Here is a 26488-nt window from a genome sequence, read left to right on the forward strand (position 1 = left end):
AAATGTATTTGTATGTGTTCTTACTGGGAGTGCAATGAAGCTGTCAATATCTGATATAACAATAATAATAATAACAAACACTAGCAGCGAGGGACAATGGCTAACCAAGCTCCACTACAGTTGCTCAGTGTTGCCAACTACTCTCAGTGGTAAGCATAGGCGGCCTAAAGGCTTAATTGCAGCTCAACTGCTTGCACTACTCAAAGTGTAACCATCATTAAAGTGATTGCACGACACCCTGAAGGCATTTTAATAGACGTAAGTGAAATATTCAGCACTCGGTGGGTCAGCCTGTAAGTACTAATCCACAACATTTTCATACAAATATACTGTTCTACTCGGTCCTGATGATTTATGTAATGCTCAGATCGTGAAAGCTTTACATTTGCTGTTAACGGCAGGTTTAACTTTACTGTGAAAGGTACTTAAATTACATTTGAAAGCTTCTTTCACTATAGACCAAGAAATAAGTGTATAGAAACTGAGCTGACTTGAAAAAACCGACAAGAACTTACCAGTATGTATATTCTATATTAGTTATATGACACTACAGATTTAGCAGATAATAATCAACCATTAATACAAACACATCTGTTTAGACAGTTGGTGCTGTATGGCACCAGACTGATCCCCTGGGTTCGTTTACTATACACTTAATGTCAAAAACTATTCAGGATCATTAAGTTAATAACCTCATGTATCATCTGCCAACCAGACTAATTACAATATGAGCATATGTCAATATACACATACAAGAAAAGCCTTCAGTAAATCAAACACTTCATATATGTCAATCTTCCATTGTGTTAAATACGCATTGCAAATGAGTGTTAGAATTTAAAGTATGGATATTAGATAAATACACACACTCAGATTAACTACCAGTGTAAGGGAATATGTTTTCATACAGCAGTCCACCACAGTAATGAATTATTTAGCACTTTCCCATTAAAAAGCGAAAACGTCAAAGCAAAAACAAAACGTCCGTCTGATATTTGTTGACGGCTTTTTAAAAACAGAGCAGTTGCCTTTCAGTGCACGTCAACACAATGACTGACAATACTTGCAGGCACAAGCCACGCTGCTGCAGCCTGCTTTATGAACATATGATACCGTATTATGTTGATCCAAGATGGAGTCATCTTCTGGCATCGTGATGCCAGATTCTGTTTGTCTGCTTCTGTCAGTTTGTGTGTTTTCTCTTGTGTTCTGCCAGTGGATTCAGGGGGCATACAAAAAGGGATAAAGGACTACAAAATCTGATTTGTATAACATAAACTGCTCTTCTGCTACTTACTTTCTACTTGCACTAGTTGGTACTTCTACTTCTTGGGCTTTATTGCCCACTTTGACCAAATATTAATACGTGCAGATGACAAAGGACTTTTTGAACCTGTGGAAACAACTCACTCAAATATCTGTCAGCAAACACCCAAAGAAACAGGAGGATCTGGGATTTCAAAAACTCAAAAACTGCTTAGTCGCCTATTGACTTTTTCAGTGTCCAAAAAACAAAATGAGTTGGCGTTCTTCCTCAATTCTCAATGAGGCTGCAGACTCTTCTCTTTTACTGAGTAATGACTTGATGAAGGAGCGCCTGATTCAGCACTACAGCAGCACAAGTTCTCTTCAGAGCTGACAGGACGGCACATTCATTTAAGACAATGAGGTAGCAACGTTATGCTATGTGAGTCAAAGGTGGTGCAGCGACTAACAGGTTTTGTAAATGCTTTGCTCAACCTGAGGCCCAGAGTCTGACAATCAGACACAAACCCCTTCATCTACCAAGAGAATTCACCTCCATTATACTGGTAGCCACCCTCGTCCCATAACTGGAGAATCCATTGATTCTGATAACAGGAGATTTTAGTCATATTAAATTAGAAAGGACACCACCAACGTAAAAACAGCAAGTGAAGGTCAACACTAGAGCAAACAAACACTGAAACATTGCTACAGTTCAATACCACAGACAGACCGCTCATTGCTAAGAGTCCCCTTGGACAGTCAGACCACAGGCTGATCTTCCTCTTCTTTCACTACTGAAAACAAAACATTTACCACAGAAACACTGGGTTAACTGTTTTAGTTGAACATGAAATTCACTATTCTGCCTTAAATTTGTCACGATTAAACCATCAGCTCACTTCATGTGCAGCATTGTGATATATTGATAGTTTCTGATGTTTGTTTCTGCTATGAAATCATGTTTATATTGGTGTACACTGTATTTATATGAATGGTAAGAAGAATTCAAGCTGACCAAAGCTGCTGTTTTCAGGGAAATTGTATCTCACTGCAACTGTCTTTTCATTCTGCGATGTAAGTCACACACGGTGTTTCAAAATCAGCAAATTTGCCGACAACACTTTTGTGTTTGTTTGTGATCTTGTGAAATTATATAGAGTAGATGGTCCTTCAGAATAAGACATGATGCAATGTACCTACATTAGGTAATCACAAAGTTAAAAAAAAGGAATATGAGTGATTATTTTTTACTTCATCCGAGAACATGACTGCTTCCATCCAATAATGTCAAAGGAGAGGGAGAACATTTGATATATGCGTAAATATAGTTCTGCCAACGCAGATTGGGATCAGTTATGTTCTCCCATCTGCTCTCCTCACCATGCAGTACAAGCTTTGGCAGCTCAGAACATAAGTGGGGGAAACAGCTAAGGTATATACTGAAAGCATATGTTTGATATATGAGGACTGCACACTTACACATACAAACATACACATATTCATGTAACATGAAAATGAGAAACAGATGGCATATGATGCATATATATATATGTGGGTGTGTGTGTGGAGAGAGAGAGACACACACACACAAGTAGGGAAGTGATCAACTCGTTAGGCCTTAATTGACTTGGTTAAATTGACATTGCCAAAGCTGATAAAGTCTCTGCCTCGTCAAACCTTGTGGTAACACTCAACAACCTTGGGCTCCTCTAAGAAACTGATCGAGGATAACAGTGATTTGGGCAACTTATTTTCAGATCAAATATATTCTAACATTACCTGATCCCCTTGTTCTGAGCTCTCTTCAGCATAAGAGAACCCCATTTACCCCCTTTTTACTGAAAACTGAAGTAAACAGTGCCCTCTTGTAGCGGAAAACAGCAAATATACTGTGTGTTCTGTTTCATAGCAGGAATAAATGTGGTTTCATTATTGTTATTTTAAAGCATGTAAAAAGATCTGAGGTGGCAGTCTGTCAAAGCTGAGAAACCCTGGCTGCTTTCAGAACCAGCTAACCTCAGAGGAAAAAAAAAAAAAGCCTTTCTGGTCTGGCAAGAGTAAAATTACCAGTGGAACACAGGATGTGTTGCCTCTGTGGTGGATCTCTCTGCAGCTGAACTTCTCTGCAGCATTGCCCATCAAGAGCCAATCATGCAGCCAGCATCTACGGCTCTAACAATAGTGGCTCTATAGCAAGCAATTAGCTGGCTCAGATTGCCCCGTGAACAGCGGCGGTGCAGCCAAGACGGGTAATGCACAGAGCAGCAGCAGAGAAAGTGAGCAACAGTCTGAGCAACAGAGGACACAGTCCTGGTTGTCATTCTTACAATAGGTTTGATAAGAATGCATTCAGAGCGTAAAATGTGTAAATTTATGAGCCCTGACATTTCTCCACTAACACACTTTGATGTCCCTTCCTTTCCGCTGCTATATTGCTCGCATTTTTCATTCATGCTCTCCCAACACATCAGCGTGTCTTTACCTCCTCTCCTGCTCCCTCTGCTGAGTGTTGGAGACAGATAGAGGGCGTGAAGGGAGAGAGGAGGAGCCAAGAGAATGAATGGATCCTGAGAGAGGAGGTGTAAAGCTGGGCCTGCGCTCACAGATAGCCTCTCAAACACTACCCCTGACGACAGATGCTTTGCAAAAGGATACACACACATACACAAACGTACAATGCATAAGGATCATGAAAGCAGATTCTGGTTTCGGTTACACAAACATTTCTGAAGCAGAGTTGCTTTGAGGAAAAAAAAACAACCTAAGGGTAAAAAAAAAGAATTAGCTTAAGTTTTTGCTCAGGAGTGTTAGAGACTGAAGGGATAAGAAAGGAGGAAACTGGGACACGTGTAGCAATTGTTTCAAAATAAACAAGAAAAAATCTGTATGTTTTGACCAGAATCGGTTCTTTACTGTTCATGATTCATGTTAATAAAGAAAAGAACACGGAGGTTAAACCCAGCCAAGATCTTTCCTGCTTCCAATGCATTTTCACTTCCAAAAAAATGTTTCTACAACTAAACCTCCAATTTCCTCATGCAGTCAAGGCAAAAGTCCTAATGCTGAATAATGGCAGGTGCCAACACTAAAAGACTAAAGGCAGAAAAAGATAAACTCCTATCACTCTAATGCCTTCTGTTCTCTTTTCATACCCTCCCCTGTCCACTCCTTTGCAGGCGAATTCAGTGGTGCAGCGCTCCAACAAATTAGGATCAGTGTCACTCAGCAGAAGTAATGCTGCAACCAAGAGCCACGAGCAGCTGTATATATAATCACCACACAGAAGATCTGCATGCGGACAGACAGATATCCCATGGCCCTGGTTTTATTGTGCGTAACAGAGCTGCCATCACTGCCTCAACTGTAAGAGACCTCAGAGGAAAGAATGAGGATGAATATGGAAATGTATTCACTGTGGTTGGTTGTTCAGTCAGAGAAAGACCAACTCTGGGTTCACTGGTTTCAGGGGGTTTTTATAATGTATGCTAAGTAGGTGCTAAAGGGAAATGACAGCGTCTGTGAATGAAACTGCACATGCATGTGCACATACAGACACATCAGCTCCATTATCAGATTGTCCTTCAAGGATTCCCTGAACGCCTTACAGCATGCTGTCTTTTACACATTAACAATGAGGAAAGATTTGCACTCTTGACTCTTGACTTTCAAGAAATTGATTCTTTTTTTTTTTTTTTTACACCTGAAGAGCTTTTTTTTATAGATCTATGTCACCAGCATTAACCCGTGCACAGCAGGGAAGCCCCTGAGGTGATGCTGATGAGAAATTTAAAAAGGTGAATGGCTAAACATATTGGAATTTACTATAATATCACGGCACTCTCGAACTGATATGAATTCAATTTAGCTGAATTGTTTTTGAAGGGCATTATCACACATTTAGACAATTCACCGTGCATTAGTGGAGGTGGGCAGACCCGGGCAGCAGGTACCGTAACACGGGCTGACAGTTTGGTATTTCAGAGACTGTTTAAAATACATTCCGTGCAAAAGCAAGCCGGCAAGAAAAAGGGTGGGACATTAGAGCACAGCACAGAATAGATGAAAAACAAATGACTATTAACTTCAAATTCCTAAACAATAAAACATACTTTTCCTTATTGGTGGACGTAGCAACCATCTAGCAACTCAACAACACCTGAAACCGATGAAATGCAAAGGTCGCAATGCAAGAGAGTGAAACGCGCGAGGCTTTCAGCTGGAGTTTTGTTTATCAGAATAACAAATGACAGACTATTAGTAATTCAGCTGGGGGGTTGTGCCTGAGGGATAAATTTGCTTTGGTTTCAATAATGGACACCTGCTTACTCCACACAAGTCCACACACACAAACATCATGCTCACACATTGTTCCATACAATCTAACTGTGTGCAGGGGTCTAAAGCAGAGCCTGGTGTGGAAGTCATGCTGCTCCTAATCCCTTTCCTGCAACTCGCCTACTGTTTGTTTTTGCAGCACACTCGTTCCCAGGGGTGCAACGTTTTATCATACCCCCCCACCCCCTCCCTGCCGCTACACGCGCCGCATGTGGTGGATGTAAGACTGGGGAGTAATTGGTGGTGGTGGTGGCGGTAGCTCACTGAAACGCATGAGCTGAGCACTGAGGTTTGGCAAACAGAGACGAGGTGATGGATCTCCGTAGCTGCTGCTTAAAGGATGATGACTGAAAGGAGGCCGAGGAGACGGAGGGCGAGAAAAGACATATGAGCTGAAACTGTGGGATCAGAGTAGAAAATTGGACCAGATAAAACATTACGAGAAAGCGAGATGCTGGCAGTGGTGTCTTCTCTAGCCTAGGGGCTGGAACGGTGCACTGGTGACTGTTGGAATTTATGGAAAATCTAAGGAAACCAGGGCAGTAAAAGTGAATGAAAAATGTTCACCTTCCCTTGAGGGAAAAGTAAGAAGAGGAGCATGAAGATGAAGGAGGCAAGGAAAATGTATGAGACAGAAAAATGCAAATTAGGTTAAAAATGGTGAAAATTTACAGGGGGTAATAGAAAGGAACGACTTAGGAATTCATCTAACACAGATTTAACAGAAATACATGAATCCTAAGCACAAACATTTTCCTTTGATGCAATATTTAAACTATTATTTGGATCTTAACTGATTTATTTCTTTCAGTTCTCCTCAGGTATTCGTGAAATCTTTGCAGAGGGAATTGTGGAAGGAGGAAATGGTGGAACAGAGATTCAATGTGCTTATATCATGTACAGCGAATTTTTGTGAGGCTTTTGGTGTGGATTGTTTTTTTAAACAGAGCTGTTTTGGCCAACGTTTTAGTGTATGAAAGAAAAAAGGTGTTCAGAGTGAGAGGAGATTTTGTTTTTGTTTTTAATTTTGTTTGGCAATCACCTCCATGTTAGCTTTTTGAGAAGCTCGTCACAGCAGAGGTAACAAAATGTGCGGCCACTTGGAGATCGGCCAGCCTCTACAAACGTATGAACACCTGCATACAAACCTGTGGAGTTTAAAAGATCTGGGCGTTTACCAAGCAGGCAGGCCTAAGAAAGTCTTTTGTTACTGGAAATGAAAATCTTTTGAGAGTCCCTCATCTTGGAACTGCAAAGGAGCAATACTAAATCTCTGGAGCACCCCTTTAAAACTATAAATATAAAAATGAACAAATTTCATCATATTATTCAGCTAATAAATAAATATATACACATATTAGACAGGTGTTCTGTGACAGATGCAACACTGATATAGTTTAAGGTAGAGCTTTTTCAAATGATGGGTTCCTAGATGACGACTGAAAGTGTTTATGCAGATACTTTATCATGTTTCTAGCTGTGCTTCAGTTCTCAGTATGTCAAAGTCAGTTATGATGTTTGGAAAATCACGGTGGAGAGCGTCTCTTCAAAAAAAAAAAGCCTGAGCCAACAGGAGACACAGATGTGAGATTTACGCAGCATCTCCAGACAAACCCGGTGGTGTCATCTTCTTTAAAGGGGATCTCCTTACCGATGGTGTGGGGCACTGCTCTGCATGCCAACGAGCTCTTTAAAAGAACTCGAGAACAACCAAAAAAAATGATAGGATACAACTTAATTGTTTTGAGTCATCAAATCATGTTAATTAGTTTAATTTTTATGTGCCAAGAGATAATGTGGTACCCCAGCTTTGGAAGCGTCTGCTTCTTGCCAGAGCTTTTTCTGCTGTCTTCCTTATTCAGCCACCAAATCTATTTTCTATCTCTATCTAGTAAAGCTGGTAGTTAAACTGAATGCCGACGAGTAAGGCCTTTTGAGAATGAACAGCTCTTGTATTAATTCCTGAAACCAACCAAGTTTCGAGTCCTTGAGGAAAAGATTACTAGAAAGAAAGCTAGAAAGCTAAAGCGGTCATAAAGAGTAAAAATTTGTTTAAGTGACAGTTTGATCCTGTGCAAAATGTAAGACAGGATAATTCCTGCTGATTCATTAAATTATCACAGTAATTGGCTAAGCTGAATTACATTATTGAGTTGCTGTCAGCCGAGTCTCAGGTGAGGGGCCAGTGACAACACGGGATGTCGTGTTACATATTTAACATAGACATGATTGGCCATGCGTGGTAACATAATGGATCGTGAACTGCCGGGAAGACAGAGAAGGCCAAGCCGAAAAAAGTCATCTGGAGCCCGGCCTTTAAATAGTCCCACTATAAATCATAATTAAACATGTGAATTTGAAATAACTCAGATGTGCTGTACTGTATGTGAAGCTGTGATCCTGCTCCAACATACAGAATGAAACACCAGTAATATCCAGGAAGAATAAATCAGCTTCTTTTCACATTTAATCCCAAATATAAATTGCGTAAATACAGTGTTTACCCATTATGCTTTAATTTGAACTGTTTTCATTTTGTGCTGTCACTCACTCAGTGTTTGGAGTAAAACCTTTCACGGTTCACACCAGTGAGACAAACGAAAGGGAACATACGGAAGGGGAGGTCCTCACCCTGCCATGACGATGAAGAAATCCAGTCGGTTCCACGTGTCCCCGAGGTAACAGCGACGACCAAAGATTCCCAGGGCGACCATCTTTACAACCATCTCCAGAGCAAAGAAGATGTAGATGAATGCATCAAAGGCCTGACAGAAAGACATCAGGACAGACAGAGACAATGTGTCACAAATCAAACAGGCGGAGAATGTCATCTCTCTCTGTTTTGAGCCCCACAACTAACATCCATTCATCTCTATAGGGAGTCAGAGATAATAACATATACAGTATATATTTATAAACCTAAGCATGTGGAGGCAAGTGAAAAATATTGTTATTTCAGTGAACAAAGGCTCTTTAAGGTTCAGTCACTAGGTGACTAAGAAGGGCTAATACAGTAGCTCCCCACCTGAAATGATGTGTTAGAAAATGGGAAAAGAAGCAACGGCTTACAGCTCATAGACACCCTGTGATGAGGGGTCACATGATGACATGGCTTTGTATTACATAAGGGGTCACAAGCAAAAAAAAAAAAAAAAAAAAGATTAATTTAAGGTTTTGAACATTATGTAATAGCTGGTGCAGATTCCATTATTTCAAAATCTAAATTTATGCCAATAGATTATTTTATACAAATCTCAAACACCTTGAAATTCATGGGTTAATGACTGGAAAAACACCACCCGGTGCTGTGAATCTGTATCGACGTGCTGATGGCAGAGACAGAACTTGGAATCCATGGATCCATCCTGCCTGCTGTCAGCAACATACAGTGGCAAAGGGGGAAATGTTATGTTTGCTTGACTCATCTTTATGAAATGGACATTTAGGGCTAATGCCAAGCTGTGCACACTGGATCATCTCAGGACTGCACACCCTTAACAAACAGGCCTTTGAATTTATTTAATGGTTTTTGTAGCTATGCGTGACATTGCACACAAACTACAAACGTGATTCCATTCAGAGCCGTTTATAAAAAACTTACTAAGATGTATTATAGGGTCAAGATCTGGGCATTGGTCCGATGTCCAGTCTCATTTCCATTTTATCTCCTTGATACCCAGCACCCTTTCTGACCTTATGTCAGTACCAGAGCTGAAACAGTTGACTGATTGATTAATTACTAGTCCTTGAAAATGTTTTGTAATTGATTATTTTTTGTCAGTTTTTCAAGCAAAAAATGACAAATGTTCGTTGGTCCCAGCTCGTCAAATAATAATTGTATGCTTTGGTTTGTCATATATGACAATAAACCGATCGTGGTTGGGTTTCGAATGGTTGGTCGGCTTATATATTTGACTATTTCCTTACATTTTACAGATCTAACAGTTGCTCAATCAATTGAGAAAATAATCAGCAGATCATCAACTGTTGATGAAAATAAGTGCTAGTTGCAGCCCCAGACATTAAGCCGCAAGTCAAAACAGAGATTCAGGCACAGCTGCCGACATAAGCTCAGTTTCCAGGTATGAGCCCATAAAGTCTGGCACCTTGAGGATGAAGTGGGTGATCAACCAACACAAATTCAGGTTGTAGTGGAGGTAAAGAGTGATCATATCACCAGGATACCTATAAAATGGATACTGAGCCATGAAAGGTTTCAGTAAGCTCCTCTCTTTCCTCCCCTTCAGCCCCAGCTTTGCTCCTTCTCAGGCTTCTCTCAAAGTTCGCCTACCCCTTTTTCTTCCATGCCTCCCCGCTGTTCTCTTACTTAAAACTCTCTTCCTACAACCATTTTATCTTCTTTCTCTGACAATTTCATGCCCCCACCTCTCCTTTCTAACCCCCTTCTCTCTATCTAAGCTCTCTTTCTCTCCCTGCCTTCTCTCACCCACCCTTCCCCCCTCTCCCCAGTTGAGCAGTTTGCCCTAAACAGTGGGGTAATGGAAAATAATTTGTTTGAGCAGTAATCAGAGATAAGCCCCACATCGACATCCCCCACCTCACTCCCAGCTTTAATCAAGCATCTAATTAAAAGAAGAGAGGAAAAAAAATCCAAATAAATCAAAGACCTCAGCTTGCTAATGCGTGTTATTGCTGTTGTGAGCAAAAAGCCTAGATTAGCTGGTGTTCTTTTCTGTGTATACAGGGGGATTAGAGATGAACTGACGCGCTTGGCATTGCCTGTAATTTGATTTTTAGAGGGAAGTACTGTAGGCAACACGATCTGAATCTGAACCATTGATGTGGATCTTTGTTTTGTTACTAGCTTACTGCTGAAAAAAAAAAAAAAACCCAAAACTTCCTACTCAGCAATCCTGGAGGTGTGTAGAGATGGCAAACTGGCCTACTAATGTCGAGGAACGGTCAAAGTTTGCAACCTTGACCTTTGTCAAACCGGAAAGATGGACGAGGTGCTACCTTTTGTAAAGTTCACAGACCCAAGGGAGATGAAGACTCCAACAAATGTCAAAAAACCGCTCTCTTTCTCACACCTCTCACTCTATTCTGCTTTTTTCTGCCTGTCTGTTTTTTTTTTTCTGTTTCCCATCTTTCTCTGTTTTTTCTTGTTTGGCATTCCAGTTCTATCCGTGGTTACATTTTTGCAGCAGATACTGATATCGATATTTGAGACTTTGAAATTGGAATTTCTTCTTATTTATTGACAGATATATGTCCAATTGCCACATATCTGTGATAAGCCAATATTGCCTGATCTATCAGGCTAATATATTGGACACTGGATAAATGGACTGGTCAGGTAATCGAGGGGCACAGGGGGAGCTGCTGGCTGACTTTCTCCTTTTATTCTACATAAATAACATAAAATTAGGACCTGAGGAAGACCATTTGAAGCCAGCACTTTGTGAAGGGCGATATTTGCATGCAGTTCTCTTTCTGGGGGCTTGCTATTGATTCTCTTACACTCCCTATTCAGTAAGATGAAAACACTGTGGTCTTTACACAACAACCTGTGATGTCTATGAAGACTCTCACCCATGCAGGTCATTGGATAGCCAGAAGGCAGTCAAATGCAAATGAAATTGGGGTTTGGTCTTGAAGATGTTTCAACACTCATCCAGGAGGCATTGATAAAAACCCCTCAGGATGAGTTGTGAAGTGTTTTCAACGCTACAATTTTGGTTGCCCCCAACAGAACAAACTCAGATGCAAAATTTATAAAGACATTAGACTTTAGTTACCATTCAAGCCATCTTTCCCGATTTTAACCACTCATCCATCCATGGATGCACCGGCATAAACTAGCTGAATAAATAGCTAGCCAAGTTTCCAGAGGTCTTTAAGTCCCAGCTTATAGATTGCGCTGGTGAGGCACCATTAAAATCATTGTATTAAACAACGGATTTCCTGAGAGGAGTGTATCGACTGTGGCGCTGTAGCCCACTAAATCCATGCTGATATTGAATAGGGTCTATAGATACTTGAAGGAGAAATTCTATTAGGTCCAACTCACCAGCCACCTCCTCCAGGGAGTCAAAATCAATCTACTGTTTGTGTTTGGCTGTTATATGATGAGTGTGGTGCCTTGTGTGTGTTCGTGTGAGAATGTGAAAAACAGGACGCCGGGGTGATTCAACAAACGCTTCACACTAACAGACTGAAGACATACGTGCACGCGCGAGCGCGCACAGATGTTACACCCACTCAGGCCACCTTTGACATAAGTGAGAAGGGATTCTGTGTCTTGCCAGATGACGAGGAAAGCTGTTGAGGTGCCGTACGTGAGAAAGTCATGCTCGCTGCACCATAAAGACCACATGCTAGCAGTGAGTCACTGCGAGGAGTTACAGGCCCCAGCATGGAAGGGAGAGTGCGAGACGAGGAAGGATTGAGAGGAAGGAATACAGAGCGAAGGAGAGGGAGGGGGTGTGCGCGTGTGAGTTAGTGTGTTCTTTATGTGCCAGTGCGAGTATGTAGAAATAAATGGATACGTGTGCACATTCCTTAAAAGCTCACACTTTGTTCTCTGTTTCTAGGAATGTGAGGGCATGTACACGTATGAATGTATTTGCAATCGTGTATTCAAGTATGTGTCTGTTCCTGTACATGTTGTTGTGTGCAGCTGCCTTTGTGTGCTTATGTACATTCAGCATATCTCCCTTGTTGGGGTTATATATAAAATATGTATGGCTGAGAATAAGTGTGCATGCGTGCAGATTTATTAAAGCATGCTTGTTAGTGTGCAAGTACTCTTCCGCAGCCTGAATGTATTTCTGTAAAGCCTCTGATCAAACATACATTCATCTTGGGTAAACTTTATTTATAAAGCACTTTTAAAAAATAATTACAAAGTGCTTCAGAAAAGAGAAAGAGAGAAAAACTTCAGCCACGTTAGCAGCTGAAAGATAAAGATAACATTGCAGGGGCATTGCTTTGTTACAGATGCTCAACACAGGAAAGAGGAAGCAAATAAGTAAAAAGGAAAAACTACTATGAAAATAGTAATGATAATAATAAGCAGTACGTGAATAGAAAAATGTGCACATTCACTGTGCAAAAAGTAAAACATGTAAGGCAGAGCCTTACATGGACAAAAGTATAAAAATGAATATATGCAAAGCAGATTAACAGTAATTTAATAATAAATTAACTGTGATGTGCGAGTAAAAGCAAATATAAATATTGACCAGAGGGTGGAGTCACTGTAAATATCAATATAAGTCAGGCCATAACAAAAGTCATTAGGGTTCCTCCTCTGAGGAACATGACATGGAAATCCAACCGGTAGCTCTGGACCAAAAGTCGTGGACTGACAGCTTCACCATGTCAAAATTACATCATTACAAATGTGTTTGTGTGCGTACCTGTAGAATTTGGCAGCGGTCTGAGGAGCAGTCGATGTTCTCACAGGGCTGGTACATGCCCAGGGTCACACAGTTCAACAGGATCACCATCATACTGACACGTTCAAACCACGTGGAAACACAGCTGGTTAAGGAGAACAGATGACAGAGGGACAGATACAACCTTAGGAACAAAGAGGTGAAATTACAGCAGAACCAGTTAAAATTGAAATTCACACTTCTGTTGCAACTGCGCTGGATCCAGTCACACCTGCAGGCCTGTCCTTTACCAGTACTCTAACATTTCCACCAGAGTGCTTTCAAAAGTTCATGACAGACCTTCAAAGTCAGCATTATTTTAAAAACTGCAGCAATTCTAACTAAACTGGTACAAACGAAATGTGAACCCTGTAGGATCCAATTCAGTCAGAAAATGTCATGGAGTACAGCTTTGACTTTAAAGGCCAGCCATGATTTTTTTTTAAAACTGCTAACGGCTAAATGTTGCTGTTAAAGCATAAGAGAAGTTATGACAGAGGATATACTGTTTACAGTAGCAATGAAAAATATAATGTGTGATATTTACGATGTGTACTCTATGAAAGTAGCAGTTATGTTTTACTGTAGTACCTCCCTGGACATTCACACATACACCCCAAAGAAATCCAAAGTATAAAGCTAAATAAGCTTTAATAGATGCTAGGTAAACTCCACAGTCACTACCACCATCTACTGTCAGTGTGCCACAGAGCAAGGCACTGCTGGTTCAGTGGTTCCTATGAGCAGGATCCTCATTTCACTCTGACTACTCAGAACGACTAGAAAAATGCTGCAGACCAAACGATATCTGTGGTGTCGCCACATGTTTTCAGCACGGACAACCCTTGTTTTGAGGAAAGGTTAGCGGAGCGAGAAGAACCCGTAAAACCAAGCTGTATGCGAGAGGAAAACGACAGAAACAAAGCAGCAGAGTGTGATGGAGCGATCCAATATGCATTTTCAGTGTGTTCAGGGAGGGAGCACACTGCTTGGCTAACAAGCGTGTGAAGGAGGATGTGCTGTAATAGCCCAAGAGGTCCAGTCTCTCCCTGAGGCCATACAGTACAGGATGCTGAAATGTTCCCCCAGCAGCCTACAACACACAGCCCGCAGGACGGGAGCAGCTTCAGCAAGAAATAAGAGACAGAAAAATGGGGAACCTGTTCTTCTCTGAACTTACTACACTGCAGATCCGAACAGACAGAATTCCCAGAAAAGATTAAATTCTCAACATGTTTCTCTTGGCCCTGCCTGAACCTTCCTACAAAGAGATGGACTACTGTAGATATCACAGCATAGATAAAGATAGGCTGTGAGTGGGCAAAACACATGCATACACATAAACACACAGACAGAGCCTCGCACACATGCAACCAAACGCCCACTCAACACACACACACACACACAAACACAAGCAGAAAGGTACACATGCGCAGATATGCACGTGCAACCAAAGCAGCATGTTCAAAAACATAAACTCTCACACTCACCCACCCACATGCTTACACACACACACACACACACACACACATTCACATGCACACACACGCCCTCAGTTGTGCGCATTAAGTCTCTCATTAAATCAAACATTAAATCAATGTGTGTCAGCTGATGGGGATCATTTAAAGAGAAATATTCAGCACTGCAGGGAGGCATGTTTAATATTGATGTCCCAACAGGCTAATAGCTGTAAAGTAGACATGCGAGACAAGGTTAAGAGGCAAGATTTGTCATCTAATACTTGTTCGTACAACCTCACAGAGTGTACTGCCGCACCGACATCACACATGGCAGTTAATACACTGTAAGATCAATTTTTAATTAGCTTTAACCTTTTAAACACGGCTTTTAATCGTGCTGACTGCCAGGTTCTGGCTTTAAAATACAATAAAATACAAAAACACAAAGTGGGGGGCACATGCGAGCAACAGTACTGAGACATATTATTGATATGGAAAAGCTATAAAGACTGTAGAAAATTTTGAAATCACACACACGTAAGTTTTGCAAAACATCTGAGACGTCGGCCTTTCTACCTAGAGGAATTCAGAATAATGTGGAATTAACTGATCTGTCACTACCTATACAGCCTACCTGAAATCAAATTAACTGAGTTTTGCTTGTTGATTATTTGAAGTATAAATTATCTGGGTTCATATGAGCACTATCTTGGAAATCAAAATGTAATTTTTCATAAAATCAACTGCAGGTTCACTCGCAAATAATGAAAATATTCAAATGTTGTCATCGTTCCTCCGGTACGCCAAGCCGGCTATCACACACATAAACACTTTGGCCACTTCAGCTACTTTCTGTAGCCATCGCTTACTAATGAGGACTGAGACATCATCCACAGGTGTCACTGAGCTTGTGGCGAAACCCTCCAGGCTCAGCCCGTGAACACACCACCTAAAAAGCGCAGTCCTTCCTGCCAGCAATACACTTTAATGTCAATAGCATGGCTGGATAAAACTGCAGGTCAGCGCTTTCTTATTTCCTGAGTCTAAGTAATGATGACAGCCTTTGGGCTAAAGCTGTAAGGATTATCTCGGGGTTATTTCCACTGCCAAATGCGCTCTTTAAAAACAGCCTCCACAAGGTGCCAGAGAGCCCAGCTTTCCAGTTTAGCTTCTCGTGCACGCTCACTATACATGAGCTGCCTTTAACAATGCGCGAGTGTCTGTCTCTCACCGCTTCTGAAAAATGAGTCAATTAGTGTAGGTGCCTTAGAGGAGGCTCTGCATATTTTTTTTTTTTTTTTTTCTCCCTCGCACAGACACATGCACACATACCGCACATCAACATGGCAACTGGATGGAAAACGAGGTGGAATTCAAATCACAAAGCTCTATTACGAAAAAAAAGATTAACTCAAAAATTGTTTAATAGAACTGTTTCACCTCTGGAATTTTCTAACTTTCATTTTTTATTCTTTTACCCGGGGGCGGGGGGCTGGGGGCTGGGGGACTGCAAAGTGGGGTGCTGTTTTTCAGCACACTCCGCTTCACATTCATCCAGCGGCTGTCACTCACTACAGGAAGCTGAAGGGAACACCTACAGGATTTCAATGTAGGCCACCGAGCAGCTCCATTAAAATAGCTGGGTGTACAGTTTGACTGATAGGGCTTTGTGATAGCTTTCTGATGAATCTGAACATCTGTGTCAAAAAGTACAGTAGTCAGTGTTTTATTGCTTTGACAGAGAGAAAAGCTCCTAAAAGAGCATTTAGGCAACGGTGGGACACAAAAGCCGTCCACTAAAATCTATACTAATGAAAATGCACTATACGTCATCAAACTATTACATTGGTCCAGCGCCAGTTTGCTGTCAAGTGACTTACTTAGAGAGGATCTGATGTTGACTGGTCAGAGAGGCAAAACATTTTAGGGCTGCAGTTAATTGTTATTTACATAATTGATTTAACTAGAAATTATTTTTCTGATTAACTGAGTCAATAAGATCGAAGAAGAAGTGAAAACCAGCCGTTACATGTTCTTTGTTTGGGATGCCGCGGCTTTCCTGGCGACCCACACACCTGCGAAGGGAAGGTACAACAAAGTTTGTTCCATAGCTCCGGGAGCAGATTCAGTTACATCATGAAGCTGGCAGGAAACAAATCCAACATTTCAAAGGGCCAGATGAAATTCAGTGGCACTGGAGACCATTACCCAAAAGATATGGATGTGCCAAAAGCATCAGCGTGAAAGAGCTGGGAGGCTGAAAATGTGTGGCAGCAGGGGCTAAATGAATTCTTAATACCTCACTGCGTGGCGTCACTCTTTCTAAGCCTTTCTCCGTGTCTCTCTGCCTTCTCTCTCTCTTGCCTTCCCTCTCTTGTTTTTATTGTTTCCAAAGAGACATGCAGGAGGCAAACGACCTCCGGTTTCCATGGCAACCAATCGACTATCAAATGAAGTGAATAGTCACAAAGGATAGAGAGAGAAGGGAGATGAAGAGAGAAGGGGATAGGGGGAGGTTATTTTGGTTTACAGCTCTAGTGTCCTTAAGTGAGACCCCATCATGTCTTCAGGCATTTTAACTTTTTCTACGACTGCTAATGAAGCTGGGATACAGGAAGAGCTCTATTTGGGATTTAAGAGACGAAACTTTGAACCCCAGTGCCTCAAATTCTGTTTTGGGAGGAGGTGTGGAGTCTGAAATTGCAGACGAGTTAAAATATTTTGGATAAAAACACGAGAAATACCTTCACACCTTCCTTCAGCAACTACTGAGCAAGGCACTTGACATACAACTGAGTGTAGTTGTCTCACGAATGAGGTGTAAAATTGTATGAATGCAAAGGAGAACAGCATGTATCTGAATCACTGCTAAAGAAACTGACGGTGTTTAAACGCACCATCTGGTTATTCAGTATGGATTTAGACTAGTTACTTTGAAAGTAATGGTACATTCATTTTTAGGATATAATCTTATTTGCTTTCTTTCTGTGTGAGATAAGAAGATGAATAAAAACTTAATGTCTTGTAATAAAGACTGGAAGCAGGAAGGGAATAGCTAGCCTAATTCTGTTCAAAGATAAATATATATATATATGTTGACAAATGCATCTAAAGCTGAATAATAATCTCATTTGTTTAAACCATACAGAAAAAAAAAGAAAAACAATATGCGATTTTAGGAGATGCGCCGCATGTGACTGTTTTTTTGTTTTTCTTTTTGATGAATAACAGCAGGAAGCATCGGCTGGGAGTAACTTTATTCCACTCATTTAGGACTGTATTTCTACAGCACTGTCAGAGTCACGACTGATAGTTTAAAACAAAAAAGGATAAAAATGCAGCAGAACCAGAGATGTTGTCTTTATTGTTTGATGCATTCTCCTTCCTTGTCAAAACCTGGCACCTGGCAGCCAGGTTTGCTGGTTCCTGCTGAGTCTAAAGTTTGTGCTAAGCTAGGATAATCACTACTACTTAACAAGAAATTGACATATATCTTCTCAACTCATTCAGCGAAAGGAAGTGTGCAGTAGTTCCTAAAAATGTTGAGCGATTCCTTTAAGCAAAGCAATGGTAAACACGTTCAGTTTCTAAATGGGACTGAAAATGTTTTTTTCCTGTGTTTAGCAAAAAGAGAATAATGTAGACAAATTGCTTACTGAGCAAAAAGTTTATTTTAAAAGAAAAAGCCTTTTAAAAGAATAAGTGTCATTTAGTGTGCAGCTCAGCACATTTGACATATCGCTCAAAGCTTTTATTCGAACATTTACTGCTTTAGTCTTTGATTTTTGTTCTTTCTGCTCTTACTTTACACATTTATCTCACGTCAAACTGGTCTGACGTTGCTGTCGATCATTCAGTTGTTCACTCACTCACTCACTCCATCCCTCCCTCTATCCTCTCCTCCATCTCTGGATAACGTTCACAGAGGCTGGCAGGTCTTTTTCTTTCCTGGAATTTTCCATCAGGGGTTCTTCGATCTAGTACAGCTGACTGGATAAAGGGAGGACAGTGTGTGTGTGTGTGTGTGTGTGTGCTGGACAGCAGTAAATGTCATGGGATATCACAGAGTAATGCTTCACAGCATCTAATGTCAGCTCCTCTTTTCCCTAAGCTGTCAGGTCAGAAAAGCACACGCAGACACACACACACCTACACGTGCACACACACACTCAGAAACTAAGACACACGGATGATAAAGGTTGTGTGGATAATTGTCAGGATGAGGGCAACAACAGGAGCTATTACTTGTTCCATGAATCTCTCATTGCTCAGCAGCCTGCTGCCTCCTGTGCTTTCAAACAGTCATTTCTGACCTTTGTCTTCACCTGTAATAAGACTGAAACTGATGTTTGGGTAAAGGTGTAATATAAAGCTTTTAAACTAGGAATCATTAACACATTATCACAGCAACATCAGTATAATTACTATTATCGAATGAGACCATCGCTCACATGACTGGCAGCTCCTGCTAGTCTGACTCATGCGGACTGTGTGCTGCTATGAACCGAGTCCTCTACTGTAGGTCGCTGAAGCCTCCAAACATTGCTCAGCGTTTTAGATTATATTTGACCGTGCGACGCCCTTCGCCTGCCACAGATGACCCACAGTGAGTCTCCAGCAGAAAAGCACAATCTCAGGACAAGCTAAAGAAACAGCGGGCCGATAAAGTGCTCAGATAGTCTGACAGTCGGACTAAATTTTGTTTCACTTCATTCATTCACTCAGCCTGACGTCATGTTCATTATAGCCAACTTGTAGTGGAAGGGTTATTTTAATTGGTTTTCCCCTGGCCAATAAGTGGGGAGTGAAGTATGAGACCCATCAATGTCAGCAGGCATGTGGGAAGCTGTGGTAGGGGCTGCGAGGGGCACTTAAAGTGGATGTTTTTCACATGTCATTTGTCAGATTAAGAGCTGTTATTTCTTACAGATCTGCACTGTTGCCATTTTGCCGTTGCTATTTTTCATAAGTATAGCCAGCTAGTTAGTCAGCTGTGTAGGGAAATGACCACAAAAATCTGATTAGTCAGTTCCCTGTTCCTCTGACTGGAAGAAACACCCATCAATCGTTTCAGAGGGAGCAGAAGAAGAAGACGAAGAAGAAGAAGAAGAAGAAGAAGAAGGTCAGGGATTTGAGTTTCAAGTATCAGAAATAAACTGGGACTCCTAAGTTTAGAAGCAGTGTGACTTTTAACTAACTCACAAACACACACAGTACACACTCAGTACACACAGGCCAGTGTCTATGTATTAGTGAGACGAGGCTCTACACTGCAGTTTTACACTGTGTGCCAACAAGTTAGATTTGTATTTGGAAATACGTGCTTGACAGAGGGGGCTTCCCTAACTGCTACAGTTCCTCAAACAGGCTACTCGATTAAAGAAATGATAAAGTTTCAATCGTATAAAACCTTTTTTTTTTTTTTTAAGAATTACTCAACTTTCCACCTCCTCAAATTTCTGACTTCTCCCTCTCTCTGTCTGTCTCCCACTCTTTTTCTCTCCCAGATGGCCAGTGCACAGCTGCCATAGGATTCCTTGAGACAAGCTCTGCCCTGTTGCTGTGGCAACCAGCGCTGACAAAAATATTAGGAACCCTAAGCTATGTGTGTGTATATGCGCATGCTGTGTTTGGGTTTGTGTGTATGTGTGTGTTTTGTGTGGAGAACAACACTTTGATCAATTAAGTCCTTAAGTTTATCATCTGATATCGTGATCAAGGATCCGGTCTGTACAAACATCGTATACTGATAAAGTCTTAGTGAGCTGCCATTGATCAAACAAGACCCCAGTTTGCTTTAATAATGTGTTATTAATCCTTTTCGTATTAGCAGGTGCCACCTGGGATCAAACTCATCGGAAAGCCCAAAACTGAGCTCACACACACGCCCACACACACACACACACACACACATAGACGGGAGATTCATGGTTTAGGTGAGATTATCAGTGTACTATGAGTTAATTTAACAGTCCATCACCTCCTGGAAATGGACTGAGGGAGATAAAGTGCAGCGACAGAGAGGACTGAATGCATGGAAAGGGACAGATAAAGTTCCACTGGTTTACTAACAGCTGCCAACTTAGGTGTCTTTAAGCGGTGAAGGAAAGATATGGGAAATGGAAGTAGCAGGGAAACACTCTGTCTGCAATTACAGATAGAAGTCTGCTTGTGAGACAGGAAAAGACACATGCACACAGATTCTTCCTTAGACCATCTGGTGGGACTTTTCTGTGCTTTCTGTTTTCCTTTTTTCCCGTCTGTCTTTCTTTCTCTCTTTATGTGAAGTGTAGTATGGTGGTAATATGATGTGGATGTTAAGTGTGTAGGTTTCCTGTCCTGCCCACAGCCACTAATGCTTGCTATTTCCATCCTCCAGCGTTTCCAGGCTTGTGTAACTGAGAGAAAAAACCCAGCACCAGACTGACCACCAATTACGCAACACAACTACTGACAGAGCAAAAAAAAAAATACAAAATATTGAGACCGGTGTCTACCCGTGACAGAAAATATGATGAAATAGAATAAAGACAATTGAAATTATTGCATATTACCACACAAAGCAATACAATATAAAGTATTACAATAGATTACTAAACATTAATACTGCTCCACATCGTAATTCTATACATTCATAGTCAGAATGCATTTTTTGTTCTGTCAGCAACACGGAAATGTTGGTGAATTAAAGTCTGATTTACCACAACTAAGTTTAAAGCTCACATGAGCTCCTTCCAGCCTTCACCTGAATTCAAAAGACATAAAAGCTGCTTAAAGAGCAAGATAATGAGAACAAATGGTGGAGATGAACCTTGATCCAGAAAAAAAAAAGGCAAAGAAGGAGGTAAAGGAGATAGGGAGAGAGAGATGGAGTGTAAGGGAAAGGTCAGAAAAGAGATGAGAGAACGAGTTAATGAGAGCAAAAACAAAACAAGTGTGTGTGTGTGTGTGTGTCAGCCTCAGTGTGTTTGTGTAGCAGACCTTGCATTGTAAGCAGCAGTAACTTCATGCGCTGCTGATCACCTGCGTCTCTCCCTCTTTCCATCCATCCATCTCCCTTTCTTACAAACATCCTCTCAAATCAAAAATCACATTTATAAAGATTATGTATAAAATAATATGTCATTTCATTTTTTAAATGATATTGTTTTTGTTATTAATTAACAAAAACAACCCTGATTGAAGGTGTTCGCTTGCTCTGACAGTGAAAATCGAAAAGTACTGTGGCAAAAACATGAGGTCAAATCTGAACCAAGACGTCAGCCTGCAAACTCTGATGGATGTTTACATAAAGGTAAATAAAGAAAATGTAACAGTGTCACTGTTTAACTGTTTGTGTTTCTTATTTCTTGTTGTCATCATCATCACATCCGACAGGACCGTAGGCCATAAATATAAAAACAAGATCTAAACTGTAAGTCTGACGTCATCGAAGTCTCGAGTCTTCCTCCCTCCACTGTCTTTCCTTAACCATTTCTTAATTTTCCCCACTGCCTACACCCTGAATTCACTCCTCCTGTCACTCAACATCTTCTTCTTTTATTCCTTTCTTTCTCATCTACAGCATCTTTAGCCCGATATATTTTTTTCTCTGTCTCTGTGTCTCTTTGTTCTGCATCCCTCTAACATCATCTGTGGGTGGGGAGGTCAATTAGTCCGAAATTGTTAGAATGAGTGTTTGACAGTGTTTGGGAGTGTTCTGTCCTCGGTATTTTGTATTGTTTGGCATCATCATAATTTGACAGAGACATAACAAGGTGACATATTAATATTCATGATCTTAACAAGAGGAACAAAGTGTGGTATCTGCAGGGACAAGTATCGCTTTCAGCGGGAACGAGAGGCTTCCTAAATTGAGACGCTAATTTCGGTTCTCAGAACAAAAGTACACAAACATGCACTTGTACACACACACACACACACACACACACACACACACAAACACACACAACACATTAACACATTAACACATGCCAGTCAACAGTTCCCAAGATAGCGCCATGCAGACAGCAATCATCGGAGGCGAGAGTTAATGACAGACTAATGACTGTCATTTACCAAACTTGGGAGAATGGCTTCATTTGAGTCAGTCTCAGTTTACTCAGCCAACGTCCGATCTAAGAATGTCTTTTTTTTTTTTTTTTAAATAAGATTAAAACTTCTAAAAAATAAAACTACTACTACTTTTTTTTTAAGTCACCTGTTCAGTCACAGGTGACTAATCAGCCATCAGATAATATAATGTGGACTGTTTCTGCAGTGTGTTTTACGTTTTTATTTTCTAATACTTCCTCTCAGTTTTCCTGCCTTCTCGCATGTGTTTACCTGCTGTAAATCAGCTTCACTGACTTATTAACTGATGTGAATGTCATTAAAAGTAACATAATCATTATAGAAAAACTAATGAACTTGAAAATAGCAACTACTATTTATTACAATAAGGCATTTTCTTTGTTCTTACCATGTAAAGTTGCACAAATGCCTTGTCAGTTATAACTACAGGAGTCGAGTGAAAGTCTTTCTAGTGAACTGAAGTTATCAGAAAAAAAGTTCCACGTAAGTGTTTGGTTCTCTGAGGATTGCCAGACAGGCTGTTATAAATAACACACACACACACACACACACGCAGGACTGAGGGAACTCATAACCAGCGCAGGGTCAGACCACCTGACTTCTATACATCACCATGGCGACACAGACGGCTGTGAGGTGCAGGAAAACAAAAGCAAGGGATGAAAGGACTGAGAGGAGGGAGGAGGAAGGAAACAGAGGAGAAAAACAACAAAGGTGATGCTGACACACACACACACATCCAACCCCACGCACAGGAAACCTGCTGTGCTAATTACTGAGTCTGTGGTTCTTTGAAAGCTGCTGCTCACCTTGGATGACCCCTTACCTTTCCACACAGCCAGGTGTTGTACACCCTCTCACCGTCTCTCTACAGGAGCCACTGTGTTATTTCAGCACCTGCAGGCTCAGTAGGCGATGCCAAACTGACAGTAATATGTATTGGCAGCAACCAGCATGACGGCAGAGCAACAACAATACGTGACATCAGTGGCACAGGGCTGTCTGTGACGGGGCAGGGGGGGGACTGTCGGTAGCAGGGGACTGTCTGTAAGGGGGGGGGTGGGCGGTTAATGCAAACATGACACACAGGGAGGAAATACGGTCAGCAGGATCAACATTTCAATGGGATCTGACTACTTGTTAAAGTAGTTAAACTATACTATAGATAACTATAGATTTCCAGACTTAGTAGCATTTTTTTAAATTTTTACTATCTAAACATGGCAAACAACAAGTTTTTACGTTGCTGTTCATACATTACAGAAGTACTTACTCCTTTGCTTAATGTCAGGACCATGGTTGCATGTAAAAACTACGTGCTACGTGCTGTTTTACAAACAAAAACAACCTATGTCAAAAGAAATAGTCCAAGTACTTTGTTTATGACTCAGAAATGTACTATTAAGGTACGCTGTTTGCTGTGACATAAACATTTACGTATCAAATAACACCTACAGTACATATGTAGTCACTACTCTTCATTCAATTAAAGAACCTGAAGCGTTCACTAAATCAGAGTATTACCAGACAAAGCTCTATGATCCACTTGAAAAATCGCAGAGGAACGCAAAGATCCAGCCAAACCACATCCGTCCATCCTCAATCAATACCATCCACCTGATGGCTTAGAGAACTATTGATGTCACTATTGAGTTATTGATCACTCCCTCTAAACAAATGAAACATTAATTAAATATTATAGACCACATTCAGCACAATAGGCCAAGCTACATCACAGAGGACTGCACAGCTGTGAGAGGCCAAGGGAAAAAAAAAGGACACAATTGATCCATGAAATTGTGATGAGGTGGGTGAAATTTAAAGCCAAGAAAAAAGGTGGATATGATGTTTTTGTTGAGCTCGGTCTCACCCTGAGGCACAGAGGGGTCAGAGGTGACTGAGGGGCACAGAGGGGCCGTGTGATGTGGTGTGGGGAAAAACCTAAAAATGGATTTTTGCAATAAATGAGCAAAGCATTATTGTATTTTTTGGCTAATTTAATTGGTAATGTTCTATAATTTTAAGAAAAAAAAAACAAAAAACAAAATAATAATTGAGACAAGGTGCAACCTCTTTGCTTCCTCTGCTTCTTTCGTGAAAGGTTTTCTCTTTTTTTTTTATAAGACTTCATCTTGTTCCACCATCTACCACCACAAGAAACGAAACTCAGAGCTTTAGCTTCATTAATGGTTGAAGAACAGTGACGTTACATAACACAACAACCCACTGACACTATAAAATGCTGTGTAGAAGCCATGAATAATTGAAAGGATAAAGGTAGCACCATTACTTTTAAATAAATTAGAGAGAATAAGATCCTACTCTGGGTTACAAATTTCAGATTAATTTTATATCTCTGCCTCTCTGTTTCCACTTCTGCAGATGTTACCCTCCACTCGCACCAGTGACAGTCAGCAAATTAAACTGAAAAGCACTCGTGCTCTGTTCCGCGGCCCTCAGACATTTTATTAAGCTATCTCATTTGTCCGTGCCATTGCTAATGCTGGCTCTAACTGCTGTAAGAAGTGAAACTTATGGATGTAACAGAACGGTTAACTGGGGAAAGGTTGACTGTTAAAATGAATTGCCAAGGGACAAATTGTCTATTCAGTGAAATAGGATCTGCCAATGCTGTGATAAAAGATGGTGTAGAGCCTGCAGAATGTACTGTATGAAGGTGTTCATTCCAAAACAACTTACCTCCATGTTGGAAAGAAACTGCTGCTTGAAATTCAACAAGTTTTACTTTAGAAGAGAGATTATTTTATCTTCCAACACGACTGTTGTGCAAGTACGTATGATGAATCATAACTTTGGTCACAGTAAATATTAATGCATTTGTGAGGTTAAATAAAGGATTTTATGACGTACTGGATTATTTCCTCAGACTGAACTGACTCTATTATAGAGAGAAAATATCACAGTACTTTTCAGCACCTTTGCTGTTTTGGGGGCTTTATTATATTTTATTATTTTTATATATGCTCATAGTTAGTTTTGCAGGTAATTACAGTTTAAATTAGTCAGTCATATCACAGCTTAAAGCGAAGGTAAAGGTTTTCCTGTTTAATACAATAATACATCAGCTCTTAAAAATACCATATGCAGCACTGTTTTAAAAATTTAATTCAATGACTCACGTGCTCAACAAGCAGCAAAGTTGCATGTTAAACCCTGGTCTGCTCCTTCCTCTTTGCTTTCTATCATCCTCAACATTTTCACAACTGTGTTGGTTGTTTACTGTAAATTGTGGTGAACAAAGTCTTCCCTTAGCAGAAAACAACAACACGGAGATAGCATCCCAGCGACAATCAGCTTAATCAAATATTCCTTATAAAAAAAAGTGTTGTTATTTTTGGTGCTGTACACACACACACACACACGCACACACACAAATAAACACACATTTCCAATCCTCATTTTTGATCCACTGTTCTCGGCTTGGCAGAGACAGGGAGTGGTGGTGCCTGGTTTTGATGACTGCTGTCAGTAGCAATCACTTATAACACACACACACACACACATACACATACACACACACACTCTCTGAAAATATAATGCATACACACAAAAACACACATAACCATGCAACAGTGCATATACCGACAAACATGAATGCTCCTGTTGTTTTCTGTCCAATGGAAAAGCTTGGGGGAAAAACACAGCGAGCGTTTGGTACATAATCTGATTCACACACATCTCTCTGCACACACATGCCATCAGTGGGATTTCCTCGTGGGTGCCTATTCCCTGCCTGCGTCACACCGCTCTGTCAACATGTGGCAGCAAACATTTCAAAGGGAGGAGAAGCAGAGGAGGAAGGGGGGGGGAGGGGCAATAGGTAGGGAAACAAAACAGGAAGAAAGAGAAGAGACATAACTAAAACAGCTAATCAGAGCAGAACCATCTGGCAAAGAATTCAAATGCACACAGTTTTGCTTGAAGGAGGCTTTTTAGTGATTTCAGCTGTAA

At 40.8% G+C, this 26488-nt stretch overlaps 1 protein-coding gene across 1 annotated transcript in view; it reads right to left on the reverse strand.

Annotated features, from left to right (window-relative positions):
- LOC121180410 (voltage-dependent T-type calcium channel subunit alpha-1I-like) overlaps positions 1-26488 on the reverse strand; it is a 131026-nt gene that overhangs the window by 96411 nt on the left and 8127 nt on the right. Inside the window, exons 2-3 of the mRNA XM_041035802.1 lie at positions 12966-13077; positions 8215-8348 (exon numbers count right to left, since the gene is read on the reverse strand). Coding sequence (XP_040891736.1) covers positions 8215-8348; positions 12966-13077 — 246 coding nt within the window. The remainder of the gene's footprint in view (positions 1-8214; positions 8349-12965; positions 13078-26488) is intronic.

This window comes from Toxotes jaculatrix, chromosome 4, assembly GCF_017976425.1.
Source record: "Toxotes jaculatrix isolate fToxJac2 chromosome 4, fToxJac2.pri, whole genome shotgun sequence".
Lineage (NCBI taxonomy): Eukaryota > Metazoa > Chordata > Actinopteri > Toxotidae > Toxotes > Toxotes jaculatrix.